Genomic DNA, 18,852 nt, shown 5'->3' on the forward strand with positions numbered 1-18,852 from the left:
GTTTAAGTAGCCTTATCGGCTGCAGAATGCCTTCAATTAGTAAAAAGGTTTTTTGTTATCTAGCCGAGTGTTGCAGTACTACATAGTTCCCATTGTATGAGTAACTGGCAGCCCAGCCCAGCTTGAGCAAGCAGCAGCCAGAGGGTTAAGGCTGAGGAATGCAGGAGTGTGGAATGTGCATGCAGATGAGACGGATGCTAATCTCATGCTAATGAGTCTCTGGCTGGGAACAGGCCGAGGTTATTGGCTTCCCCGGATCCTAATCCAGACGGCTCCTTACAGCTTCTGCTAACTCCAGCCCGGTAGCTGCCAGTGTCCCCACTTCAAGAAGCACAGCCCGTCATGCTGGATTGTAACCCAGTGGATTTCCTGCTTGATTTGCCATCGTCTCTATTTCCATAGGATCTACATTTTTTGTAGGGCTGTTTTTTTACTGTTTCATTGGACTCCTTGCTCCCCCCCATCCAACTCCTTTCTGTACTTATGGAGGAGTTTGTAGGGGGTGATCATGCCTAGGAAAGGAAATGGGCAGCTGCCTTTACCAGATGGCTGGGAAGAAGCGAGAGATTTCGACGGCAAGGTATTTTATATCGATCACAACACCAGGAAGACCAGCTGGATAGACCCAAGGGACCGGTACGTTGACAAATGTCCCCAGAACTCTTTTTTGGCTTTCCTAAGCTTTGTCATTGTAATAACTATGCCTAGTGTGTTCAAATAACGTGAGCTGTGTTTTGAATCTTACAGCTGGACGTTTGATCTGTTCCTATTAAATAGCAAACATATATATATAACAAATATATTATGTAGCAGCTGTTTGTGAGTTGTGAGCAATGTTGTATCTGGACTTGGAGGGGGAGGGAGTTTTGGAAGAAAGACAGGCTGGGCAGGAGAAGGGGAGGTGGTATGGAAGAGGAGGCATAGAAGTAGCAGTCACTGGGTTATTCAAAGGGGAGGAGGCAGCTCAGGAATGTTGAGCTTTGCAATGAGAAAAAAAGGGAAAAATGTGGTGAGGCAACATACAGAGAAGCTTAATTCTGAGGGGGTGGGGATAGAATACAACTTCCCAGCCCCAAGAGGCAGATAGATTTTTCCCACACTCTCCCAACAAATATCTTTGCCCTCACTTTTCCTTTCTGTAACTCGTTCAGTGCCAATGTGAGAGTCTGATGGTACTGTAAACATTGCACATGTAGCTTGCAGTTTAGTAGGTGAGGATGAATGATAGGACTGACAAGTAGAAAACAACTTTTTCTGATATGTGTACTTGTATATATGTGTGCTTGTGTATATATGTGTGTGTGTATATATGTGTGCTTGTATATGTGTGTGTGTATATATGTGTGTATATATATATATATATATATATATATATATACACATACACAATCAGCAGTTTAGAGTTTGTGAAGTTAAAAGGTAGTTTATATCCTACTTGTGATTGTGAAAAAGTGTTAAGATTTTATTTATTGTATATAAATGCAATAATTTTATATTAATGTAAAATATTTTTTTTTATTTGAGCTAATTGTAATGCATAGGTCATGTTGTATGAAAGGTCCAGGATAGCACCACACTACTAAAGCTAACTGTCTTGTATTTATGTTCTCTTTTCTACCAAATCTGGCCTACAAGGATGCTTACTGTGAGACTTTCTTACCAACATGCAAAGTGGCCTAGTGCCAAGCCAGAGTTTGCAGCAGCTTTAAGTAAATGAATAAAAATGTATTTTGGAAGGCCCAAAGGAATGTTATTCCTCCCTGAACTCTAAATGCTTCAGGCCCTGGTTCACAAGCAGGTATGCAATGTGCCCACAGCGCTGGACTTAAAAAAAAAACTTTAAACAAAATCTTTATTCTTTTAGATTAAATAATTTCTCTTTTCAGCTGACAGCATACACCATTCAGCTATCTGAAAGCATTTCCTTACACACAGTATATAATTACAGAGTGGATATATGCTGGAAATATTTTAGTCTATCTCTAAACTCTGAAATTAACAGAAATATGTCAATTGTATACACATGTATTTCAAGAATAGACAGAGGCAGTTTTATACAGCAGGTACCCTGGAATTGCAAGTTACAGAGGAAGGGCTTTTGTCTTAGTGATTCCCAACAAATTTGCAATTAGATTTGATGAGAAAAATATGCATACTTGCAAATTGTATTTTTGTTATGTATAAACTTTAATCTTGAACATGCTGTTTGTGTATATTCCTGTTTTTATTACAGAGAGGTTGGGAAGAAAAAAATAAATAATATATATATATATATATATATATATATATATATATATATATATATATATATATATATATATATATATATATATATATATATATATACACAGTATCTCACAAAAGTGAATATACCCCTCACATTTTTGTAAATATTTTATATCTTTTCATATGACAAAACTTAAGAAATTACACTTTGTTACAATGTAAAACAGTGAGTGTACAGCCTGTATAACAGTGTAAATTTGCTGCACCCTCAAAATAACTCAACACACAGCCATTAATGTCTAAACTGTTGGCAACAAAAGTGAGTACTCCCCTAAGTGGATATGTCCAAATTGTGCCCAATTAGCCATTTTCCCTCCCCGGTGTCATGTGACTTGTTAGTGTTACAAGGTCTCAGGTGTGAATGGGGAGCAGGTGTGTTAAATTTGGTGTTATTGCTCTCATACTGGTCACTGGTAGTTCAACATGGCACCTCATGGCAAAGAACTCTCTGAGGATCTGAAAAAAAGAATGGTTGCTCTACATAAAGATGGCCTAGGCTATAAGAAGATTGCCAAGACCCTGAAACTGAGCTGCAGCATGGTGGGCAAGACCATACAGCAGTTTCACAGGACAGGTTCCACTAAGAACAGGCCTCGCCATGGTTGACCAAAGAAGTTGAGTGAACGTGCTCAGCATCATATCCAGAGGTTGTCTTTGGGAAATAGACGTATAAGTGCTTCCAGCATTGCTGCAGAGGTTGAAGGAGTGGGGGGTCAGCCTGTCAGTGCTCAGACCGTATGGCGCACACTGCATCAAATTGGTCTGCATGGCTGTCATCCCAGAAGGAAGCCTCTTCTAAAGTTGATGCACAAGAAAGCCTGCAAACAGTTTGCTGAAGACAAGCAGACTAAGGACATGGATTACTGGAACCATGTCCTGTGGTCTGATTAGATCAAGATAAACTTATTTGGTTCAGATGGTGTCAAGCGTATGTGATGGCAACCAGGTGAGGAGTACAAAGACAAGTGTGTCTTGCCTACAGTCAAGCATGGTGGTGGGAGTGTCATGGTCTGGGCCTGCATGAGTGCTGCTGGCACTGGGGAGCTACAGTTCATTGAGGGAACTATGAATGCCAACATGTACTGTGACATACTGAATCAGATCATGATCCCCCTCCCTTCAGAGACTGGGACGCAGGGCAGTATTCCAACATGATAACAACCCCAAACACACCTCCAAGATGACCACTGCCTTGCTAAAGAAGCTGAGGGTAAAGGTGATGGACTGACCAAGCATGTCTCCAGACCTAAACGCTATTGAGCATCTGTGGGGCATCCTCAAACAGAAGGCGGGGGAGCGCAAGGTCTCTAACATCCACCAGCTCTGTGATGTCGTCATGGAGGAGTGGAAGAGGACTCCAGTAGCAACCTGTGAAGCTCTGGTGAACTCCATGCCCAAGAGGGTTAAGGCAATGGAAAATAATGGTGGCCACACAAAATATTGACACTTTGGGCCCAATTTAGACATTTCCACTTAGGGGTGTATTCACTTTTGTTGCCAATGGTTTAGACATTAATGGCTGCGTGTTGAGTTATTTTGAGGGGACAGCAAATTTACACTGTTATACAGGCTGTACACTCACTACTTTACATTGTAGCAAAGTGTAATTTCTTCAGTGTTGTCACATGAAAATATATAATAGAATATTTACAAAAATGTGAGGGGTGTACTCACTTTTGTGAGATACTGTGTATGTGTGTATATATGTATGTGTGTGTGTGTGTATCTCTATATATATATATATATATATATATATATATATATATATATATATATATATATATATATATATTCCATACATTTAGAAACTAAAAATACAATTTTGGATGCCAGGGATCTCTAGCTCCCAGAAAATGCATACCCCTGGTTTATTTTATCATAAAGTTGCATTTATGGTCTTCTGGGGCTGTTTGGGAACCACTGGCCTAAACATATAATGTAATCTATTGCTTTTCCTACCTATCATGATGGGATATAATGTGGCTGTACATGATATTTTCTCAAATCAAATCTCCACCCTTCCTTATATAACACACAATGTATTGCTTTTTAATTGTGTATTAAAGCCACCTTGATTTGTGATGCGCTGTTTGTTTATGTTTATCGCTATAGACGTAATAGGTATGTTCAGCGCACCTGCATTCAAATGCTACACCTGTACAGAGAGGGAGTGGTGGATTGTATCATGGTTATCTGTGCTAATATACAGTATGTTAATTGCAAAATATTTTCTATCACAATTTTAAATGCAGTTTTGTCCATTTTTAATTCTGAGTGCTATATCCCTTTAAGAAGTACTTTTGGCATCAATTTGGATTATTTTAAGTAAAATCTTTTTTCAGGTTTCTAATAAAATATTGTCTGACTTTTCAATATCCGATTTGAATTCTAGGATTAAAAAAACATTGTCAACTCATGAAATTAAAAAAACTGACAGTTTAATTTATGACGTATAAGTGTAAGGTTCTTCTAGATGGACCTGTTAAACTTTTGTTTAATTATCAATATGTTCTAGTAAATGTAGGACTAACCCGGAGCCTCCTCGGGTCATTAGCAAATGCTTGCGCTCCTCATATCCGGACAGCACTCTCCAATGCCGGTCAATGCATAAACAATCCAAAAGCCAGTATGCTGCATAAAAAGTGATTTATTCCAAAAAGACGTTTAAAAAATGGCTCACAATAATAAAATTTATGGCACAGTTATGGACAGACTTATCTGACGCATTTCGGCCCCAAGTGGCCTTATTCATGGACAATACTTGTCTTTTATTACCTGGAGGCTTTATACACCGCCTTACAATCTGATTGGATGTCCTGACACGTGCCCAAATACCTGTCCCCTGCAATTAAAGTAATAACATGCCCTACACCTATGTATATATGTGTTAATTCAAAACTGTTTATTTATAAACTGAATGATTACTATAATAATATCCACTCTAACACCTTTATTTGACACACTTTTAAAATAATTTTCTTTTGTGATTCAGATAGAGCATGCAATTTTAAGAAACTTTCTAATTTACTCCTATTATCAAATTTTCTTCATTCTCTTGCTATCTTTATTTGAAAAAGAAGGCATCTAAGCTTTATTTTTGGTTCAGCATCTGGACAGCACGTTTTTTTTTTTATTGGTGGATGAATTTATCCACCAATCAGCAAGGACAACCCAGGTTGTTCTCCAAAAATGGGCCGGCATCTAAACTTACATTCTTGCATTTCAAATAAAGATACCAAGAGAATGAGGAAAAGTTGATAATAGGAGTAAATTAGAAAGTTGCTTAAAATTTTATGCTCTGAGTTACGAAAGAAAACATTTGGGCTCAGTGTCCCTTTAAGAGCTCGCTATTGCATATTGTATACTAACTACTAGCTATTATCCCAACCTTTAAGCCCCAATAATTCATTGTTAGACCCATACAGTGATATCTCTCTAAGTCTACACATAAGTTTTATTAACGTATCATAACTACAATAATAGTAATTATTAATCCTTAAGATACATTTAACATGTATACATAACCTTTAGGATTGAAATTATTGTGTTACATTTACTTATAAAAAGGTGCCTTTGTCCTCCATGTGTATGGGCTTAACAGTATTATATGATGTTCCATTATCATTATCCATCTAGAGTACAAAATGTTTGTGTTATAGCCAATTACAAATAATACTCCAAACTCATGCTTTTGGATCTATGTAACTACACATTTGATATCTACAAAAAACGGCAATTCTTCCAAAGGAATAGTAAAAATTAAAGTCTATGTTGGAGATTATTATTGCCAATAGTTAATTAGATCCCCCTTAATATTCATACTTTGTGGCCTGCGTGTATGTAATTTAAAAATCCAAAACGCTTCTTTTTTATATAATTCTGTTATTCTACTGCCACCCCTAGGTTCTGAGGAAATAATGTCTATAACCATCCATGTAAATGACCTAATATCTCCTTCATGTTCATATATGAAGTGTTTTGATGCACCTGTTACCGTCCTGCCTCTCTATGTCATTTAGGGTGTTCACGTATCCTGACATGTGTCTCCCGTGTTGTACACCCTACATATTGTTTTTCACAGGAGGTGCAGGTTATCATATACACTGCATATTCTGAACGGCAGTTAGTGCAGAAATTACAATCAAATACCTGTTGTGTATGAAATGACTGAAACACCTTATTTATCGAAGTGTGGCTGCATGCTATGCAGCTATGTGTACGACATTTGAAATGACCTTTAAGCCAGCTGCTCTGTTTCTTTGTTTTTTTCAGAGCACGGAGTGAGACCAGATTCCCAATTGTAATATTCTTTTTTGAAACAAAGTGACAGCCCTTATCTATAACATTCTTGAGAAGATCGTCAGCTTTAAGATCGGTAGATTCTTCTTGCTAATATTACATACTTCCCTATATTGATTGGAATAGGTAGTAATAAAATAAATCTCACTTCTTTGCTTTTTGTTTGTACTCTTTCTACTCAATTTGGGTTTTAGTAGGTCTATTCTTGGTATTTGTAAGACCTCCATGTACGCTTTTCTAATAGGCCCATCTGGGTACCCCCTGGCTTTTAGTTTACTCCATAATGCCCTGCTCTCTGCCAATAACTCTTCCTCCTCCGAACAATTCAGCTTAATTTGTATAAATTGCCCTTTAGCCACCCCATAGTTAATATGGCAGGGATGGCAACTCCTGGCATGGAGCAGGGCATTAGCGGTTATTGGTTTGACATATAATGATGATGTCACTTTTTTTTTCAAAGTGTCACCCTCTAATTCGACATCTAGATAAGCCACTTTGTGTTTATTGTATACAGCTGTAAACTGGAGACCCAGTTTGTTGTGGTTTAAAAACTCCACAAACTTTTGGTATTCAGATTCAGTTCCTGACCACACCAGTAAGAGGTTGTCAATATACCGCTTGTATGTTTTAACGTCTTTTTGGAATAAATCAGTTTTTATGCAGCATACTGGCTTTTGGATTGTTAACACATGCTAAATGTTAGCTTCTGTAATGTGTTCAAAATAACATGTTATACCTGCTGCAGAGTATTCAATCTATGGGGAATTTTTTCTTTAGGTTTATTTTTTGTATTTTAAAGAATTGTTTTGTCCATTAAAACCATCACCCATTGATATCAAGGACATGCCTATTTAAATGGGTTGCACCTTCAGGAAAAGCAGGCCTACGTATGCTATTTCTATCTATACACAAAGCCTAATAAATAGGTATTATTATTTAGTTAATTTGGTATTATTATTTAGTTAATTTGGGTTGGGGAATTCAATGAGCAAAAACAGTTATTTCAGATAATTAAAAAAAAAACTCATATCTTTTCTACTCCCCTTTGGTAGGTTAATTAGTGGAATTATCTTTTGTTTACATAACTTTGCTATAGAGAATACAGCTGTATTCATATTTTCACTAGTTAATTCACCAATATCAGGTAAAATAGATAATTAGAAACTTATTAAAGGGGAGAATATTTTCAGTACATTGTCCCTTTAAGGTAAAGAATTGTCCTAAAGAAACAAACTTTTTTTATAAATAGTGTTTTTTTTTTTTTTGTTTTTTTTTGAGAAATTTCCTTGCTACCTGATATTTAAAAAATAGCTCTCTTCGGAGTTAACATTTTGTTTTCTATTGCCACATTATAGATGCCGACCGGGCATGCATAGCTGTTGAGTTTGAATTTTGCCTTGCCTCATTGCATTTCTGTTAACGTTCCACACAACATATTACAGAGCTCAGTGCATTTCAAATGCTTGTACACTTGTTTATGGCTTCTTCTAGCTACGCACTGAGGTGTTGCTGAGCTAAGATTATCCTTTTTGTTGTTGTTGCTGCGTGGTTTGTTTAGAAAATGTAACACACCGCTGAAAAGCTTCATATTAAAGTGACTGACAGCTTCTAGTTTTAAAGAAAAAAATAGCAGATGGAAATTCTGCATTGTGCTTCTTGATTAAATTCTACTATGGTTTGTGTACATGGCTGATGTTGCAAAATAAACGTGGCTTTTGTACCTAAAACATAATGTAGATGATAAAGATTTGTGTGGGTAAATGCATTAGAACAGACATACCCAGTGACTTTTTATTTTGTTATTGAATAGTGATGGCCCTGTGCAGTGAGTCATGCGTCAGGAATACCTGGTATTGGAATGTACTTCACTATGTAACACTCGTAAGCTTTTAGTTGCACCACATTGCACTTTGAGACTTCCAGAGCTTTGCAAAATCAGCCTACGAGATGGCTTCAGAAGCAACAAAGGATTTTAGATATTTCTAATTGTGAAGAAAAAAAAAACATCTGCCTATACATTTTTTATTTTTTTAGTCAATATTCCATGGCCCAATATGTAAAATATATTTACAATTGCTGACACTTGATGGGATAATAAAACGTACTGCTTTTTTAAATGATACATTATTTTGGTCTTGATCAAGGATGCCCAGTCTTTTTGTGAGATGGGATTTACTTTTTTTTGCGTGAAGTATTTCAATATGATCTACTTCTGCTTAATGTAAATAGTTGTGGGCTTCAAAATACTGCACAGTAAATGTATCATTCATGTTTTATTATTTATTTACATAATAAGCATTTTCAATATTTTCAATCATGGCAGTGAGAAAAGGAAATTGTACAATTTTAAAGGCTCCTTATAGTACAAAAATGACATGTTCTAATTTGTTAGCGCATGTCATTTTATCACTAGTGATCCTTGCAAGTCAATGTGTTTAACTATGTTTAAACCCCTTTGTGGCGATTACGTTACCACTTAGGAGCCATAGAGAACTGCTGGTCCCAAGCAGCAGCGGTAATTGTGCAGATGGGTTGTATGACTACCACTGCTGATTGGCAGGGGTTTAAAACAGACTTGCAGGGTCGCTAGTGATAAAATGATATGCTCTAACACAGGACTTGATAAACCTTGGAGCCACTGGCTCCACAAATTTTACCCCTGGCTCCTAACATTTTGGGTTATTCTCCATATTATAGGGTAACCATTTAAATAATTTGACTTTTTATGCAAATTATTCTTGGGTCACCCTAAGAGTAATGGGGAAACCAGACGTGGACTCCATGCACACTTGCCCATAGAGAGATACAACTGCACCTCACTGACGAGGCCCATAAGAAGCCGAAACGATCGTCTGGGGTTGTTGCTTCCCTTGTTCAGAGAAGAATTGCCTGGTATTTCGGCGCTGGACTGTCATTGGGCAGGGTCAGACTGATATGCTTCAGGATATTTTTTCTCTGTGAAGGGGCGTAGTGTGCAAAAAGAACTGGCACCCTGAGGAATTCAATAAAAATGAACATGCATGGAAGTTATTCCAGCTTCTGTTCTATCTCATGGAGTGCTGTTCTCTCTCTTTGACTTTTTATGCAAATTATTCTTGGGTCACCCTAAGAGTAATGGGGAAACCAGACGTGGACTCCATGCACACTTGCCCTTAGAGAGATACAACTGCACCTCACTGACGAGGCCCATAAGAGGCCGAAACGATCGTCTGGGGTTGTTGCTTCCCTTGTTCAGAGAAGAATTGCCTGGTATTTCGGCGCTGGACTGTCATTGGGCAGGGTCAGACTGATATGCTTCAGGATATTTTTTCTCTGTGAAGGGGCGTAGTGTGCAAAAAGAACTGGCACCCTGAGGAATTCAATAAAAATGAACATGCATGGAAGTTATTCCAGCTTCTGTTCTATCTCATGGAGTGCTGTTCTCTCTCTTTGACTTTTTATGCAAATTATTCTTGGGTCACCCTAAGAGTAATGGGGAAACCAGACGTGGACTCCATGCACACTTGCCCTTAGAGAGATACAACTGCACCTCACTGACGAGGCCCATAAGAGGCCGAAACGATCGTCTGGGGTTGTTGCTTCCCTTGTTCAGAGAAGAATTGCCTGGTATTTCGGCGCTGGACTGTCATTGGGCAGGGTCAGACTGATATGCTTCAGGATTTTTTTTCTCTGTGAAGGGGCGTAGTGTGCAAAAAGAACTGGCACCCTGAGGAATTCAATAAAAATGAACATGCATGGAAGTTATTCCAGCTTCTGTTCTATCTCATGGAGTGCTGTTCTCTCTCTTTGACTTTAACCATTTAAAAAGGGACACATATGAAAAATACATATGTCAGGGCTGTTTTCAGCACTGTTTAAATAACTGTTTTGTATAAGAACCCTGACATATGTATTTTTTATATACGTCCCTTTTTAAAGCTGCAATATGGTCAACCTATCCATATATCTATATACAAATACCATTATCTGGCTCCTAAATATTCTTACTGACTCCTAAATTTTAAAGACGTGTTGCCTAACAAATGAAAGCATGTTATTTTTGCATTATAATGGCCATTTAAAATCTACTTTGAGATCATCTGTTTTGAATGCACATATCCAAGTACTTTAAAGGAACAGAGCAAACAGTTTTAAGATACTTTTCTATTTACTTCATGAGTTAAACACACACTTAGAGCATTTTATTATTACACTATTGTATGCATATAACACATTAGTGCATTTTCTTCTCCTACCTTTATGTCCCTTTAAAAAATAGAAATCTAGATTTTGATAGCAAAAACAAAACAACAAAAAAACGGCCCAGTGAATCTACTCATATTTCTCTGTAAAGTCTAAGATGATATAATCCGTGAGATCGCTTTCTTCATATTTATTTCATTGACAGTATTTGTCATTTCCACAACTTTTGGAAGTCTTTTCCATGAATTAACCAACTTTAGTGCCACAAAGTGTTGCTGTCATTTATTTATTTATAGACCTGCTACAGTCCAACTTGAGATCATGGCAGGTGTTTTCAGTCTCCTCCAATCTCTTACAGAAAATGTTGTATTATATTATGTCTCACGCTTCTGTCCTTCTTACCTTACATAGTTGTCAACATTTGAATTTTTTTCCCAGGGACACTTTGCAGCAGAGCCACTCCCAATTATGGTTTGCATAGCTCCGCCCACTGAGCCCCCCAAAACAAGCTAATTCAATATTAGTAGTCAGATTCAGCCAAATTCAGCAAAGTTGATAGCACGGCACTTCACTTTACAGGTGGACAGTGAACCAAAACATACTGCAAAAGCAATCCAGGAGTTTTTTAAGGCAAAGTAGTGGAAGTGGAATATTCTGCAATGGCCGAGTCAATCACCTGATCTCAACCCAATCGAGCATGCATTTCACTTGCTGAAGATAAAACTTTAAGGCAGAAAGACCCATGAACAAACAACAACTGAAGACAGCTGCAGTAGAGGCATGGCAAAGCATAACAAAGGAGGAAATCCAGCGTTTAGTTATGTCCATGCGTTCCAGACTTCAAACAGTCATTGCCTGCAAAGGATTCTCGACAAAATATTAACATTTTATTTATTATTGTGTTAATTTGTCCAATTACATTTAAACCACCAAAATAAGGGGTCTGTGTATGAAAATGGTTCAACCCCTTGAATTAAAGATGAAATTCTGCACTTCAATTACATCTCGGTTGTTCCATTTCAAATTAATTGTGGCGGCGTACAGAGCCAGAATTATGAAAATCTACCCAGGGTGCTTCCACAAAATGAATACAAGCTGCAAAGAACGGATGCACTCACTGGGATTTTGATCATTACTCTTTTATTTGTAACGTTTCGGGGTGTTACCCCCTTTGTCAGACATCGAAAAATAACAACAACCTCACCGTGACTTTTAAATGAACTCAAGTACTACAGAACCGAGCCGCGTCCAGAAGCGCCACTCCCACCGGCTGACGTCATCAGGCGGGGGCCCAGCATCTGTACTCCCTGGTGCCTGCTTAAAACATAGCGTGAAAACAACTTGATAGTAATAAATAACATCAAATAACAGGTAAATTATCATATAAAGGAAGAAATCAAGCCTTAACCCTATTGATCAATAGTGCCGCATCTACCTCTGTAATGGCTGTCAGCAGGGATGTCATAGCAACCTAACAACACATACAGTCCACGCCACATGATCATAGGATCAAAAAGCGGGTATGGCTACTATTGACCAATCATATCACAGCACAAGTCTGTATATCAGACCATCAGATAAAACAGATCAGAATAAAGCTGAGAAAAGCAAAGCAACTAGCAGCTAAGGGCGAATACAAAAGAATGAATACAAAAGAACCCATATAGGGCGTACTAAGGAAGTCACAGCTACACAAAGGGAGCCCGTCAAGGACATACCCCCTTTGTCATTCCCACGAAGCTCACATCGCATCTGCTCAGAAAGCGTTAAAAAACAATAAAACCCCCAGAATACAGAGTAAAGGAAATAACACTCATAAGGAGCATAAAGAGCCTAAAGTCCCTACCTACTCTAACAACTAAAGAGGAATAGGATACATTCCTGAAAATCTTATTTAAAGAATATCCGCTATTATAGAGAATTAATATGGGAATAACACCCATATAGAGCAGTTTATAGAACCATTTAAAGAAATGAGAAGGGCATATAGAGAGAGAAACCCTCTATAGAAAACAATGCCAGTCTAAATGAGAATTGAGTCCATTATATGCCATTGTCCCCAATCTGTAAGTCCATCTTGCTTCCCTTTAGAGCAATATCTTCCCCCTATCACCCCCACTGGGTAGGGGTAGTGTATTTCAGGTCAATCACAGTATGACCCTTAAGGACAAAGTGCCTGGCGACCGGTTGGTCTTATGTCCCCTTCTGTATGGCCAACCTGTGATTGGCCATTCTGGTCCTCAAGTCGTCAGTAGTTTTTCCCACATAAAAAAGGTGACAGGAGCAGTGTAGAAGGTAAACTATATGCGTTGTGGTACAAGTAAGGCTAAACTTATGTTTAAACTTCATCTTCTTTGTCGGATGGGTAAAGTATTGGTCCGTCAGTAAGGCACTGCAGGTGGTACAACCCAGGCACCTAAAGCAGCCCGGTTTGGTAGTGTCCAGCCAGGCCTTCTTCTGATAACTGGATCTTGGGTCTGTCTTGACCAACATATCTCTCAAGGACGTTACTCTCCGGTATCCAATACGTGATGGCACCATCCGTCTGAACGGAAAAGTAGGGTCACTTTGCAGAATATCCCAGTGTTTGTCAAGGGAATTACTGATATCCTTCTTACTACTCGTGAACGTAGTTACAAAGGTAAGTTGTTCTTGAGGTGTCTTTGGGATGTTTAATTATTGTATCTGCTTGTCCAGTACCTTTTGGTGGTTATTCACTCTGCTGTAATCTGTGTGTGTATGTGTGGGGAAGAAAAAAAATAAATAAAAAAATAAAAAAAAATAATATATATATATATATATGTGTGTATATCTATTTAAAAATATTCCCCTATGTGCAGAACATTTGAATGTGAAATATTTACAGTAAAAACCGCATGCAACTGTTAGCCCGCCACTCGTAATCTAGCTCTTTATGAGGTAAATAGTAATTTTTGATCTTTGCTGTAGCCGTGATTGTGGGCATTAGGTTAATAGATTATTTTTTTTTGTATGTTCTCTGAATTCCATTCCTGATATATGCAAAATCTCAGTGTATAAATGGGGGAAATTACACATGTTCAAAACTGTGCAACACTATTGAGATGTCTGGCTTCATCACCCCTTGTCTCCTACCCTCCCTGGTATATCACATGGCTTCTCCTTACCTGACACCTGTCTTCACACTTTGACATAACAGAAGATCACAGATAAGGTTTTAGAAAAAAACTTACAGTAAGCAATGAGTAATAATATGGGCGTACTGCACTGCACACAATATTATTAAACTAAATAGAGGCTGACCTGAACATGGGACAGACTTAAAATATAATCTGTACTTTAATTACTTTACCTGCAAATGTATACTGCAGTGCCTCCCCATTAAGCCTTTCTATATCTACCAATGATTTAGTAGATTGCAGACCTGCACACTCATTATCTGCTGGAGCATACCTAGAACCAATTAAGCCAATGTGAACTCAGTTAAAATACAATGCCTGTGATTCTGATGCTAAACACTGATAAGGGGGTGGATCAGACTACTCCAGACAGCATAGCTATGTAAGTATTTTTGCTTATTTTTGAAAATAATTGATAGCAATTTTATTTTATGTTTTTAATGCAAACTATTTTTTACTTAATTAGCCCTTTAAGGCTATGCAGAGATCTCAACATGTTTTATGTCACTTTAATAGGCAGGGACAGGAAGCCAAAAATAAATCTACTGGACTGTCCCGGGAAAAATTGGACAGTTGGCAACTTGCATGTTTTTTTTTTTTTTTATATATCATGTACCAGTTTTGCAGCCTTTCTTTAAACATGTTCTAGTTTATTTATACCGAACTAGTAATCTATAAAGTGGCCTTATATCCACTAATGTCTACTAATACATCAAATGCCTACAGTTCTTACCTGCTGCGCTTCTGCATGGTTTAAAAACCTTTAACTTTTACCAACTGTAAAAGAAGGAATGTAAATCAACAGATTAGTGGCATTGCCAACTGTATTATATGCTTTGGTTTAGCATGCACTAGGCCAGTGATTTGCAACATTTTTTTTGCTGTGGCACACTTTTTTACATTAAAAAAATCCTGTGGCACACCACCATCCCAAAATGTTACAAAATCACACATTGTAGCCTAATACAGGATATCTATATGTATGTATGTATGTGTGTATATATATATATATATATATATATATATATATATATATATATATATATATATATATATATATATATATATATATATATATATATATATATATACACACACACACACTGTACTGTGCTGTCATGCCATGCCTCCTACAAACTATACATGACATATTGACACTCATTCACAAACAATCATAATGATTGTCTGTGAATGAATGTCAATGTCATGGTTGTAAATGATGCCTGATGAGCCTGTCACATACCTCCCAATATTTTAAAATTTGAAAGAGGGACACCCCCGCACTGTTGTCAGCCGCGGCACACCTGAGGATCTCTCATGGCACACTAGTGTGCCACGGCACACTGGTTGAAAAACAATGCACTAGGCAGAGGAGAACCTTTACTTTTTTTGGAGCATATGCATTTCTCTATATTATTCTTGAGGTCTTTTGTTTTAATATAACATTTAAACCGTGTAAAAAAAACTGTAAGAAAGTCCACCTTGGTATTGTGTATGTTAACTCAAAGCACACAATACAGCTGTCAAAAACCCTGAATTGTTGCTGATCTGTGAAAGCCACCACTTCTGTCACAGTATGCAAAATACCTCATTTCCAAGATGGTGACATCCAGTGTTAAAACGTGGAGCTTCATCCAACTAGCACCACTTGGGTAAAATAGGAGATCAGCTTTGAAGAGAGCTGCAGACACACACGTTTAATGTCCCTTTAGGTTTGGATTAATCCTACCTGTTGCTTTCATATTCTTCAACGCTGTGAGGCATGATTAAAGATTGTTTTCTTAAAGGGACAAAATGGTTGGTGGTATGCTAGCATACTAAAGAGCGGCAGGTGCTATAGTACAGCATTAAAAAGTCTGCCTGACACAAAAGTCAAAATAAAGCTTTCTTAATTCATATTATGGCCTGATTTATCAAGCCTCTACGTCTGCAAGTTCTCTCAAGAACTTGCTCGCCATGATTTATCAAGCAGCGGTCACCAGACCGCTGCTTCCCTAACATCTACGCCACCTCTATTGTGGCGAAATTCAATCGATTGACAGCTCCTGCCCGCGCGTGATTAGCTGTGCGCGGGCAGGGGGCGGGATTGCACGCGAGCGCAAAACTGCGCTCGTGTGCAATGTTAATTACCTGCGGGTAATTTCGTCCTGCCACAGGCGAGCTGAGGCGTACAGGGGCGCGTATACGCGTTGATAAATCTAGCCCAAAGCATGCAATAAACCCCCCCCCCCTCCAATTTACTTTCATTATCAGATCTACTTTGCTCTTGTTATCCTTTTGTTTAAAAGAAAATAGCTCACATCTTACATATCTATACATATCGGTCTGTGATTAGATGATGACTGTCACTTGATACATGTCACAGGGAAGTGAAAGGAAATTATGAAATTATAAAAAAATTAAAGTGTTATTTCATTGTATTTTTAATTTGCATTTGTTGATTATGCAATTCTGCTGTATTTTACAATTTTTTGTTTTGTTTTTTTAATTAATGGCAAGTTCAAATGCACATGAATACAAAGAGTGAATCGCTCTACCAGGAACGAACAACAGCTCAGTAGCTTGTTCTATTGTGAGTTACCACCTAAGGGCAGCCTCGTTTAGCCCAGTTGTGCTTTTCCCAGAGGAAAACATTACGGAAAGTATATCAGTCTGATCCTAGTAAGGTCAGTTCAGCCCCGAATTACCAGGCAATTCTACTCTGAACAAAGAACATGACAACCCCAGACAACCGTTTCGTCCTTCTGTGGGCCTCGTCAGTGAGGTGCAGCCATATTCCTCTAAACACACTGGGGAAGTAGTTCATGTCTGGTTTCCCCCATAACCCTTAGAGAGACCTCCCCAAGGTCATAATACAAATGCATACAAAGAGAGAAACGTTCTACCCAGGGCCGGCTCAACCATGGGACAAAGTGGGTCCAATGGACACAGGCAGCACTTCACAAGTGGCAGCACTTCAATGACTGAGTCAGTCACAGTCCGACCCACACCACTCCTCTCCTGTCTCCGTGGGGGAAGTTGCACTCTCCCTGCAGCATGAAATAATCATGTTTAATGACACAGAACTGGTCAGGGGCGACATTCAAGGTGGGACAAGTGCCTACCTTCCAAATTATTGAGCAATTGTGCATAAGCATTGGTTACATGCAGGCAGGCTTAGTAAGGTAAGCGACCAGGCTACTAGGTTGATATGCTAATCAGTAATGTTGCTACTGGGGGGTGTCATTGCATTCTCGGACCCAGGCAGCACAATATCTTGAGCCGGCCCTGGCTCTACCAGGACTGAACATCAGCTTAGTAGCTTGTTCTATGGCGAGTTACCACCATGGAGCAGCCCCTTTTAGCTCAGTTGTGCTTTTCACAGAGGAAAACTTCCTGAAGTACATCAGTATGATCCTGCCAAGTAGCACATGAGTTATTCTAAATCTGGTGCTGATTGACAAGTATGCCCTGTTCACCATGCACAAAGCAAACCTACCAAAAGCCGCCTGCTTGCGTGCACATTCTGGGACAGACTATATCCCTCTAAAACACTTTGTATTTGTGTTTGGTTTGCTTTTTTAATTTATTGACTAGTCTTCATACATAATTTATAAACCAGTATAATATAGACTTCCTAAAGTATTCTTGTGTGTTAAACATGCTATGTTGTTGATCTTTGAATAACAATTTAAATATTATCTACATTAAAAACAGAGTAATACATTGATATAAAATAGATGTTCTACCAAGAGCCCACATTATTCTAAATCTGACAGTTAGTTCACTTCATCATAATTCTCAACTTTAACACAATTACACACAGAGAAGTTTGAGTTTCAGCCACAATTTATTTAATTATCTTTGATATGAACTCTGCGGCTGAAATTATTTATTTACTAAGTTGCTTTATTATTAAGTATGTTTGACAGCATTTGAACACTGCTGGTTTGCACATTTAGGATCATGTTTTTTAATTTACTGTGCTAATGACCTGTATTAAGTAGTAGCTTCTTCATCTGTGGCTGTTTGTGTTCGCAATGAGTAAAAGCAATGACAGACCATTGAAACTGACATTTAGACATCTGTTATAGTGGAGGGAACTTGCATTTGTAAAATTTGCTGATTAGTTTAGAAATCCATAAGGAAGATACTTCCATTATGAAAATGATTATCTGTATACTACTCTAACCCTTAAAAATGGCTTGTTACTTACTTACTATACTGGTTTGTTCCTAAATAGATCTGTGATGCCATATACAGGGCTAGACAAATCCCAAGAGTCTAGGAGACATGGCTCCTACTATTATACTTTTTGTTTGTAACAGTTTGGTATCTATTTATTTCTCTATCATCTTTCACACATTTCTCTCCTCTATCATTTCTCTATGGGCTTGATGATATAAAGCTCTCCGCTCTGACAAGATGCTATAAAATTATCCTCCTCCACTGCGAGATCCCTTACGAGATTCTAAAAGAAAAACCAGGAAGTACCAGAGAAATGAGATGCCTTCCATAGAAAGTAATGAGGCTTTCTGGGATACAGAATTTCACTGGGAAGAGTGAAGTCAACAGCTGAGCACCTGGGACTGATATAAAGTCTTAATTTGCAGCAAATACAAATTATACTAAAATGTTTTACTACAAATTAAACTGAAACGTTTTCACTTGCTTTTGCCCTTGTTTAGTATATATTAATTTTTTGTTAGTTTAAGAAGTATGTTGTGAATTTTGAGAAAACTTAGAAAGCATACAGCTGGTGAGATAATTCTGTGGGACCAGCTTGTATAAAATTATTAAAGCATTTCATGAGAATTGTGAGGGAGCTTCAAACATACCCTGGAAACTCCACTGTTCAGCGCAGGGAACTCCTATTTTTTGAAACTGTCAGTTTTAGTTTAGAATGGAGAAAATACAAAGTGTAATGTAAATTGCAAAAGATACAGAT

General features: G+C 38.0%; 1 protein-coding gene across 1 annotated transcript in view; it reads left to right on the top strand.

Annotated features, from left to right (window-relative positions):
* Positions 1–236: 236 nt before the first annotated feature.
* The window catches only part of WWC2 (WW and C2 domain containing 2), a 538,330-nt gene continuing 519,714 nt past the window's right edge, over positions 237–18,852 (top strand). Inside the window, 1 exon segment of the mRNA XM_053700248.1 lies at positions 237–636. Within this exon segment, the coding sequence (XP_053556223.1) occupies positions 509–636 (128 nt within the window). The 5' untranslated portion in view covers positions 237–508.

The sequence above is a fragment of the Bombina bombina genome, chromosome 2 (assembly GCF_027579735.1).
Source record: "Bombina bombina isolate aBomBom1 chromosome 2, aBomBom1.pri, whole genome shotgun sequence".
Classification (NCBI taxonomy): Eukaryota; Metazoa; Chordata; class Amphibia; order Anura; family Bombinatoridae; genus Bombina; species Bombina bombina.